At 67.7% G+C, this 10,319-nt stretch overlaps 1 protein-coding gene across 1 annotated transcript in view; it reads right to left on the reverse strand.

The window, feature by feature from the left end:
- Window positions 1-563: 563 nt before the first annotated feature.
- Window positions 564-10,319, reverse strand: part of Sorcs2 (sortilin-related VPS10 domain containing receptor 2) — a 150,077-nt gene continuing 140,321 nt past the window's right edge. The window contains exons 25-32 of the mRNA XM_013023893.1: window positions 9,763-9,896; window positions 8,717-8,840; window positions 8,057-8,169; window positions 7,342-7,467; window positions 3,979-4,078; window positions 3,201-3,300; window positions 1,773-1,876; window positions 564-1,095 (exon numbers count right to left, since the gene is read on the reverse strand). Coding sequence (XP_012879347.1) covers window positions 1,031-1,095; window positions 1,773-1,876; window positions 3,201-3,300; window positions 3,979-4,078; window positions 7,342-7,467; window positions 8,057-8,169; window positions 8,717-8,840; window positions 9,763-9,896 — 866 coding nt within the window. The 3' untranslated portion in view covers window positions 564-1,030. The remainder of the gene's footprint in view (window positions 1,096-1,772; window positions 1,877-3,200; window positions 3,301-3,978; window positions 4,079-7,341; window positions 7,468-8,056; window positions 8,170-8,716; window positions 8,841-9,762; window positions 9,897-10,319) is intronic.

A 10,319-nucleotide genomic window follows, 5' to 3' on the forward strand; every position in this document is an offset into this window, starting at 1 on the left:
CGAGTACCTCCATGCCAGGAGCAGCCACTCGACCAAGGCCAAGCGCTCCAGCGATGCTCTGGGGCGGGGGTTCACCCCTGGACCTCCCCAACAATAGGAAGAACAGGGGCATGACCCTGGAGCTGGCAGGGTGGAGGCTGGCCCGGTGGAGGCCTGGGAGGATGGAGAGGAGGGGATGGCGGGGAGGGAACTGACTTCATGATTCAAGGCAAAAGGTGAAGTGTCCTGCTGTCTCTGTGCAGTGCTGCACTCGGTCCCTGGCCCCAGGCAGCCGAGCCGGGCCCCCAGGCTACCTCGCTGTGCTCTTGCTGTGACTCCCCTCTCCAAGTGCCCGGGTTCACCGTGAGGAGCCGCACAGCTCTGCCCATCCATGCGTCCCTGGCTCCGCTCTACGCGGGTCCCAAAGCTGGCAGGAAACCTTCCAGAGCCTGTCAGGCTGGGAGCCGTCCTGGAGGGGCTGAGGGCACCTCCTACTGGCAGCCTGCGGAACTGCAGGAACAGGGCTCCTTTGCCCACCACACCACCTGGGGAAAACTAGAGGAGCTCCGGTGGTACAGTAACAGTTAAACGTGCCCCGAATGCAACGGGCTACCTGGAGAGGTATTTACAGGATCTGCAGTTTAACAGGAAGAGGAGCACTGGAGGGCACCGGAGGGTGGTGTTGGGTGGGTCTGGCTTACGGGACTCTGGGAAGCCCCCAGCCTCAGGAGCCTCAGGGCAGAGGCTGCAGACCTAGGGCCCGGCCAGCCCGGCAGCCTCACCCCACGCTCCGGACAGAGTGGCCTCTGCTGGGAGAAGTCAGGCCTCAGCTGGGCAGCAGGGCAGCGTGAGCGGGGTCCAGGGCCAGAGGCAGGGACGGGACATCGGCGGCACCATGGGCCTGGTCCGGGTGGGCGGTCAGGAGCGGCTGGGGAGTGTCTGCTCCCTGGGCGGGCACGGCGGGAGGAGGCGGCCTTCCCGAGGGCTCGGCGGGGCCTCCCAGCCGCACCTGGGCTCCTTCGTCCTCCGCGGGGAGACGGTGGTCCGGGCATCAGCTGACCAGGTAGCTGTGCATCTCCCGAGAGTTGATGCTCAGGACCACGCCCGAGTGGTTGCCTAGGCAACAGAAGACGCGTGGCTGTGAGCACCGTCTGCCAGGTGGGGACGGCGCGAGGCAGGCCGTGGGGGGACGCGCGCGGAAGCGGTGAGTCGTGGACACCCGCGGTGGCATCGGCTGTGCGGGGTGCGTCCTCCGTGGTGACCGTGGGGGGGCGTGCAGTGCTGGGGAGCAGTGGCCCGGGCACGGAGGTAAGGCCACACTGACCTGAACGGGAGCCCGAAGGCATCCGCAGCAGGGGGACGCGGGAGGGGCTGACGCCCCGCCCCCTCCTGGCAGCACCTGCTGCTGGGGGGTCTGGCATGGTGAGGACCGGGGCGGAGCCAGAGAGAGGGGGCGTGGCCGTCAGCCCGAGACGAGGGCCTGGGGCCCGGGGCTGCCCACCCGTCTCCGTGAGCAGGGCGGGGTGCAGAGGCTGTGCGGCGCACAGCGCTGCGGGCTGTGTGCGAGGTACTCGGGGAGCAGTATTTTTGCTGGCAGTGGTCTTCATCCCCACTCTGGGGCTGCCTGGTCTGGCAAGTCCCCGGGCACTGATTCCATAGAGGCCCCAGCCTCCCTGCTCCAGGCAGACACGGGGGTCCCACAGCAGGGCGGGCCGGGTCCTGTGGCCCTGGAACCCCAGGGAGTGGGGGGGTGCCCTGCGGAGCCTGAGCAGGCCACGCGTCCCAGCGCCTACCCTGGACGGTCCCCTGCGTGTCCTCACTGTGGCTCACGGGACTGGTCATCTCCTGCTCCTTCTCGTTGTGCATCTGGGCGTACACGGTTCTGCCCGGGCGTTTCCTGCAGGGCAGAGGCGGCTCCCAGCTCTTGCAGAAGGTACTAGCACCCAGCCCGCAGAGGGCCAGCCCCAGAGCCTGGTGCCCACACGCCCCTTGGCCAGCACACCATGGGTGCCCTCTCTGGGCTCTGCAGAGCTGGTATGGCTGCTCCACTTTGTCTTCCAGTACCCAGGCCGGAGGGGAGAGTGACCCACACCCAAGGTCCAGCCCTGTGCCAAGAGGACCCGGCCAGCCCTGGCCCGCACTCAGCCTCAGCTGCCCCGTGCTGGCACGGGAGCTGAGGGTCAGGCACGGGGCCCCTGCTTTCCAGCAGTGACAGGGGGTTGGGAGCTGGGCACTAGGACCCCACTTCCTAGGGGCCACAGCGGTCAGGTGGGGGACGAGCGGATTTCCTGCCTGGGCACCTGGCAGAGGAATGGGTGAGACCTGGTCACGGCGTCTGAGGCCCGGGCAGCCGGGGAGCTCGTGCCTCAGGGATTGGAAAGCGGGAAAGGCCATGGCCTGCCCCGGGCCCCCAATCTGCCACCCGGAAAACTCAGGCTGTCCCCTGAGGTCCCCTCCTCCGGGGGGGCGCCAGGTTAGCTGAGGCTCTGCTATTCTTTCTCAGACCCCTCCTTTGCCCCCTGCCCCCTGCCCCCCCCATCCAGGTAACAAGGGGGACAAGTGTGGACGCGCCCGGCCAGAGCAGCACCTGCCTGTGCCCAGCCATGGGCCGAGGGGGCCAGCAGGGAGGGGTGTCCATTACCCTCTACAAGGACACGTGCATCGAGGCCAGCAAATAGGGGTCCCCAGGGGGCGCCCAGTGCCTGGGCCCTGGGGAGGGTGGAGGAGGCGGCCCCTGCTGTGGTGAATGGGGCCCTCAGTGGTCCTTGGGGACCAGCACGGTCGGTCTCCATGCATCATTCTGCTCATTCCTCAGATTCCAGGGACGGCCAGGGCGGCCACCATGGGTGCTGGCTCGGGGTCTGCATGCCCAGGCCCCTGGCCTCACCTCAGCACCCCCATCTGAGCACCTGGGGCCCCGTGTGGCGCCTGGCCGGAGAGGCTGGCACAGGAGAGCCGGGAAGCGGTGCTGCCCCCGCTCGCCGGGCCTGCGCCCGCACCCAGCCTCGCTGGCTGGACCTCCCTCGCCCGCAGCTCCCCAAGGCCCGCACAGGAGGGGCTGCCATGTGGAGGGTGGTGACCGTCTGTCCCTGGGGACCCCGGGTGACAGTGCCAGCAAGGGAACCAGCGCTGTGTCCTCCCCCCCCCCCGCAACCCCGCCAGGAGTGCGGCCTCTGCCTGCCCCGCGTCCAGGCCGCACAGAGACGGGGAGGCGGCCTTGCCTTTTGAATTTGTAGAGGATGAACACCACCACCGCCAGCAGCCCGACCACGAAGAGCACCGCCGCCGCCCAGTAGCCGCCGCCGCCCAGCCGCTGGGAACCTGCAGGGAGCACAGGAGGAGACAGCCATGGCAGGGCTGGTCAGTGAGGACAGTGAGGGGCAGTGAGGACAGTGAGGGGCAGTCAGGGACAGTGAGGGGCAGTCAGGGACAGTGAGGGGCAGTCAGGGACAGTGGGGACAGTGAGGGACAGTGGGGACAGTGAGGGGCAGTGAGGGGCAGTCAGGGACAGAGCAGGGCAGCTGCAGCAGGGGTCCCAGCTTGGAGAGGCTGCTGCGTGTCATCTAGCCTGTCCCCGCGCGGGTGGGGAAATGCACCCTCGCGGCCTGGGAGGCACCAGGATGCTCCTCTCGGGCGGGGCCTGCAGCTGCTGACCTGCTGGGAGCATGGGCGGAGCCTACTCCTGCAGAGCGCCCGGCTCTCCCCCCCTTCGTGCGCATGCCCGGGGTGAGCTGCCTGGGCTCCCTGTGGACGTGGGCACTATAGGGAAGTGGCCATGGGGACCAGCAGCAGGGGTCATCTGGAGGGGACGTCAAGCCCCGCGGGTCTGGCCAGAAAGCCATGCGTCTAATTGGAGACTGCCCACCGGAGGGTCGCCCGGCGGGTGACGGAGGGCCACCCATGGGGCCTCAGGGCCTGGGTGCCTGCCCAGCCTGCCCCCAGGCCCAGCCAGGCCTCCCACCTGAGTCTGCCCCCCCCAGGCCCAGCCAGGCTTCTCACCTGAGTCTGTCTCCCGCAGGGCCACCAGGACCCGCAGCCCGCCTCGCACGGGGAAGCTGATCTTGTGAGCACTGAGCACCTGCTGGATGGCTGCGACTCTCTGAAAGGGGAAGGGAGGGGTGCTCAGGCCGGGAGGGGGGCAATCAGGCCAGGAGGGAGGGATGATCACTCAGGCCACGAGGGAGGGGTGCTCAGGCCAGAAGGGAGGGTCAGGGCCCTGACCCCTGCAGAGGTCAAGGGCTGGAGAGGGCCACGGCCTTCCCAGCCTCGGTGTCCTCGTGAATGGGCAGGGAAGCTGCCTGTCACCGTGAGGACGGGCAGGACATGGCTGGCCCCGGTGTGTGTGCGTGCATGTGTGTGTGCGCGTGGGGGGTGCGCGCATGTGTGCGTGTGTGTGAGCATGTGGGGGGTGCGCGTGTGTGCGTGCGTGTGCGTGTACATCTTCACGCCCCGCCCGCTCCGTCATCCTGCAGGGGAAGCCGCTGGCTGGAGGCTGCATGGCGTGTGGCTCCCGTGGCGAGGGGTTTCGGGGGACGGGCTGCGCGTCTCCACTTGGGCCGCCGCCTGCTTTCCAGTTGGGTTATTTCGTGGGCTGCCTTCGAGCTGGGGTCCTGGCCTCTGACGTGGCTGAGTTGGATGTGGGGCCGCCGACCCTCTCCCCTTGTCGGAGCCTGGCTGCGCAGCTTCTTGGCTTGATGGAACTGCGAGTGTCCCCGTGTGCCGGGGTCCTGTGTGCCGGGATCTCTGTGTGCCGGGATCCCTGTGTGCCGGGATCCCTGTGTGCCGGGGTCCTGTGTGCCGGGGTCCCGTGTGCCGGGGTCCCCGAGTGCTGGGGTCCGTGTCCTGTGTGCCGGGGTCCCCGTGTGCCGGGGTCCTGTGTCCTGTATGCTGGGGTCACCATGTGCCGGGATCCCTGTGTGCTGGGGTCCCGTGTGCCGGGGTCCTGTGTCCTGTATGCTGGGGTCACCATGTGCCGGGATCCCTGTGTGCCGGGGTCCTGTGTGCCGGGGTCCTGTGTCCTGTATGCTGGGGTCACCATGTGCCGGGGTCCCTGTGTGCCGGGGTCCTGTGTGCCGGGGTCCCGTGTGCCGGGGTCCCCGAGTGCTGGGGTCCGTGTCCTGTGTGCCGGGGTCCCTGTGTGCCGGGGTCCTGTGTCCTGTATGCAGGGGTCACCATGTGCCAGTGCCGGGATCCCTGTGTGCCGGGGTCCTGTGTGCCGGGGTCCCGTGTGCCGGGGTCCCCGAGTGCTGGGGTCCGTGTCCTGTGTGCCGGGGTCCCTGTGTGCCGGGGTCCTGTGTCCTGTATGCAGGGGTCACCATGTGCCAGGGTCCTGTGTCCCGTGTGCTGGGTTCCCGTGTGCCGGGGTCCTTTGTCCTGTATGCTGGGGTCCCCGTGTGCCAGGGTCCTGTGTCCCGTGTGCTGGGTCCCCGTGTGCCATGTGCTGGTGTCCCATGTCCCGTGTGCTGGGGTCCTGTGTCCCGTGTGCTGGGATCCCCGTGTGCCGGGGTCCGTGTCCTGTGTGCCGGGGTCCCCATGTGCCAGGGTCCTGTGTCCTGTATGCCGGGGTCCCCGTGTGCCAGGGTCCTGTGTCCTGTATGCTGGGGTCACCATGTGCCGGGGTCCTTTGTCCTGTATGCTGGGGTCACCATGTGCCAGAGTCCTGTGTCCCGTGTGCTGGGATCCCCGTGTGCCGGGGTCCGTGTCCTGTGTGCCGGGGTCCCCGTGTGCCAGGGTCCTGTGTCCTGTATGCCGGGGTCCCCGTGTGCTGGGATCCCCGTGTGCCGGGGTCCCTGTGTCCCGTGTGCTGGGTTCCCGTGTCCATGTGCTGGGTTCCCATGTCCCGTGTCCTGGGGTCCCGGTATGCCGTTGTTTGCGGTGTGGGCACTCGGTGGTGTGTGCGCGGCGGCAGCGTCTCTCTCCTTGGCGGCTGTCAGGAGCTGTGCGGCTGTCAGGAGCTGTGCGGCTGTCAGGAGCTGTGCGGCTGACTGGCCAGGGCGCTGCTGGACTGTGTCCTCCCCAGGGCATGTCAGGATCTTGGCAGTGTTTGGATCTGCTGCCTTTTGACTTTGGCCACCCTGCTGGGGCTCGGGCCCTCAGTGCTGCCGCAGTGTGGATGCTGGCCGGTGTGGATGCCACGGTGTGGATGCTGCGGTGTGGATCCTGGCTGGTGTGGATGCTGCGGTGTGGATGCCGCGGTGTGGATACTGCAGTGTGGATGCTGCGGTGTGGATGCTGGCTGGTGTGGATGCCGCGGTGTGGATGCTGGCCGGTGTGGATGCCGCGGTGTGGATGCTGCGGTGTGGATGCTGGCCGGTGTGGATGCCGCGGTGTGGATGCCGCGGTGTGGATGCCACGGTGTGGATGCTGGCCGGTGTGGATGCCGCGGTGTGGATGCCGCGGTGTGGATCCTGGCTGGTGTGGATACTGTGGTGTGGATGCCGCGGTGTGGATACTGCAGTGTGGATGCCGCGGTGTGGATGCTGGCTGGTGTGGATCCTGCGGTGTGGATGCCGCGGTGTGGATACTGCAGTGTGGATGCCGCGGTGTGGATGCCGCGGTGTGGATGCCGTGGTGTGGATGCTGCGGTGTGGATGCTGCGGTGTGGATCCTGGCTGGTGTGGATGCCGCGGTGTGGATGCCGCGGTGTGGATGCTGCGGTGTGGATCCTGGCTGGTGTGGATCCTGGCTGGTGTGGATACTGCGGTGTGGATGCTGGCCGGTGTGGATGCCGCGGTGTGGATGCTGCGGTGTGGATCCTGGCTGGTGTGGATACTGTGGTGTGGATGCTGCGGTGTGGATGCTGGCTGGTGTGGATCCTGGCTGGTGTGGATGCCGCGGTGTGGATGCTGCGGTGTGGATGCTGGCTGGTGTGGATACTGCGGTGTGGATGCTGGCTGGTGTGGATGCTGCGGTGTGGATGCTGCGGTGTGGATCCTGCGGTGTGGATACTGCGGTGTGGATACTGCGGTGTGGATGCTGCGATGTGGATGCTGGCTGGTGTGGATGCCGCGGTGTGGATACTGCGGTGTGGATGCCGCGATGTGGATGCCGCGGTGTGGATGCCGCGGTGTGGATGCCGTGGTGTGGATGCTGGCCGAGGCTGAGCTCTTGGCTCCAGTCTTCCCTGCCATACTCACCTGGGCTTCCCAGCATTCCTTGTGGTTTTAGTGGAGGCCATGTGACCATCCCCAGCCAATGGTGTAGGAGACGATCCCACAACCTCTCCTCCCCCTCCCCAACCCCCCCATCAGACCACAGCGGGGTGGACAGGAGCCTCCACGGGGTGTGTCAGTGTCCTTGTTTGTGGGTGTGAGCCCATGCCGGGCGGAGAGGGACCTGCGTGCCCCGGGCCGTGGGATTTGCCTTGTCACTGGAGAGGCTCCTCTTCCTTGTGGGCCGGGGTGGGGGCAGCAGCACGTACAGGTCGGCCAGGGTGGGCAGCCCGGGCTTCACCACGGTCAGCAGCAGCTCCTCGGGGATGCTGGTCTCCTGCGGGGACAGAGGGACACGTGCACGCGTGTCCTCACGGCATCCCCTGTCCCGGGCCCTCGAACATGGGTTCCTAAGTCCCGCTCATCTGCCCTCATCCCATACACGCCACACGCGGCCCCCGAGCCCAGGCGTGGCCTCCACAGGCCTCCCTCTCCAGACCTGCCCCTCCCGCCCCACCCCTCCATACGCTGCCCGTGCTGAGCTCCTACTGCGCCTCCTATGCCCAGAACAACTGCACCAGCATCATTCACAGGATGAGAACCATGGTCGGGGTGGGGCTCAGCCTACACACCCTCGGGGGACCGGGAGGACTGACCCCTCTCCACCCCACTGCCCTGCCCCCGTCTGTTGGCTGTGAGGCTCCTGAGCGACTCGGTGTGCTCTACTCCGACCTTCCCTGTCTCCGGGCTCTGGCTCAGGGGAGGTTTAGTCGGTAGGTTGAGACGGCTGTAAGGGCATGTCGGACTGTGGAGGACCGCGGCGGCGTGAACAGCCGGTGCTCTGGATGGGCTGTCTTCCTTTAGAGGCGACGCTCCGGGCTCGGTGCCACGGACGCCCCGGCGGCGGGCCCCGGGGAGACGGATACCTTGGAGAGCATCCGGGTGACCACCAGGCCCACGTCCTCCCGCCACTCCGGGGTGTTGGGGTTGTAGCTGTCCAGGTCCTGGGAGAACTGCAGGGACACCACCTGGAACTGATCTGGAAAGAGGCAGGGGTGGGCTCCGGTCAGTCCTGGCCCGAGGCTCTGGCCCCGCCAGGATGGGCCTGGGTGCAGGCCTCCGCGGCCCTCTGCGGCAGCTCGGGGCGGCAGGGCCGGCTCAGCGTTTGGAGATGATGCGTCCTCCCCAGGCACGGCCGGCCGGCTGGGCTGCTCACCCCCAGAGGCCGTTACCATGACCCGACAGTGGGGTGGGGGCGGGGGAGCCTGGTCTAGGGGGCGCAGACGCAGCCCACAGGGTGTAGACGCCACCTGCTGGCCTCGTTCCTTCTGCTTCGTGGGCTGCAGCTGGACCGGCCCCCACCTTAAGAGTCCATGACTCAGAGCTCTCAGGTTGAGGCAACAGGAGCCCCAGAGCTGACCATGACCCCCCGCTGGCCTCTGAGCCTCTGTGCCCCGCCTGTGAAGGGGGAGGACCCAAGGGACCATGTGCATGAACTGCGCAGTGTGACCGGGTATGCGGGCGTGGCCACAGCAGCCACGGCTCTGCAGGACCGACGCGGTGCGGGCACCAGGCCGGGCACTCACCCAGCACACGGACGACCCTGGAGTCCTGCAGCACGGAGCTCCCGCACGCGGCCTGCACCGTCACACGCACCTCCCCCGCCTCCGCGAAGCGCGTGGCCACCCGGTTCTCCAGGGAGATCAGGGGCTGCGGGCACAGGGGGCGCAGGGCTGGCAGGGGCTGCCGTGGCCACCAGGGGCAGTGCCCAGCCCTGTGCCCGCCAGACAGCCGGCTGCGGGCACAGGGGGCGCAGGGCTGGCAGGGGCTGCCGTGGCCACCAGGGGCAGTGCCCAGCCCTGCGCCCGCCAGACAGCCGGCTGCAGGGAGGCTGCTCAAGAGCACCTGATTCAGAGGAGGGGGAGGGAGGGAGGGAGGAAGCAGGGAGGGGGGAAGGAAAGAGAAAAGGAAGGAAGGAAGGAAAGGGAGGGAGAGAAGGAGGGAACAAGGGAAGGAGGGAAGGAAAGAGGGAGGGAGGGAAGGAGGGAGGGAGGGAGGGCAGGCAGGCATCCTTGCTCTGGGTCTTGAGGCCCAACCTGAGGACAGTCGGCCTTGTCCTCTCGCCAGGCGCTGTCTCTCCCCCTCCCTCCCTCCCTCTGCCTCTCTCTCTCTCTTCCTCTCCTTCTCTCTCTCTCCCTCTCCCTGTCCCTCTCTCTCCCCCCCTTCCCTTTCTCACTGTCTGGCTGTTTACACAGCACAGGCCAGGCCTCTCAGTGAGGCCCCCAGGGTCTCTGTCAGCTCCTCCCTTGGGGTGCCCCGCATGACTGCTCCCCATAGACCCTTCCCCGGCCTCCTCCCCAGTCCCCTCCCCGGCGCCCCAGGTACCTTGCCAACCTTCGTGGCCCTGGTCACGCTCCGCTCAGGCCGGCCACCTTGTTCTACCTCTTTTCCCCGGGAGGCAGGGACCCGTCTGATCTACCCTGTGCCCGCAGAACACGTGGACCCCGAACGGATGCCCAGGGAAGCCGGCCCAGCCCCTCGCGGTGACTGCGGAGCGGCGGGGACGGTGCCGCCCGCCGAGGGCTCCGTGGGACGGCGCCCGGATGGAGTGGGAGGCGGCGGCGGGGCGCACCTGCAGGCTCTGGGCGATCCACCAGTAGAAGACGGTGAGGTTGGGGTTCGGGGGCAGCAGCACGGCCGTGAGGTTCACCTCCTGGTTGACACCGGTGACGGGGACCACCTCCAGGTAGAGAGCCTGCAGCGGGGCTGTGGGGCAAGGGGGCAGGGTTCAAGGACAGCGGGGCGCCCGCCTTCCACCATCTAGTCTTTTCTTTGTTGGTCCTGGTGATCAAACCCAGGACGTGGTGCGGGCTGGGCAGGCGCTCTGCGGCCGAGCTGCAGCCCGCACGCGCCTCTCGATGGGTGCTCTTGGTGACCAATATCACCCGTGTCAGTGACGCCTTCACCACTGACCCCCCATCACCACCAACACGACCCCCGCCACCACCATCATCACCACCATCATCACCACCACCAACATGACCACCACCATCACCACCACCAACACAACCACCACCAACACCTCCACCACCATCACCACCACCACCAACACGACCACCACCATCACCACCACCATCACCATCACCATCATCACCACCACCAACACGACCACCACCATCACCACCACCA

This window comes from Dipodomys ordii, unplaced genomic scaffold, assembly GCF_000151885.1.
Source record: "Dipodomys ordii isolate 6190 unplaced genomic scaffold, Dord_2.0 Scaffold71, whole genome shotgun sequence".
In the NCBI taxonomy this organism is placed as follows: Eukaryota; Metazoa; Chordata; class Mammalia; order Rodentia; family Heteromyidae; genus Dipodomys; species Dipodomys ordii.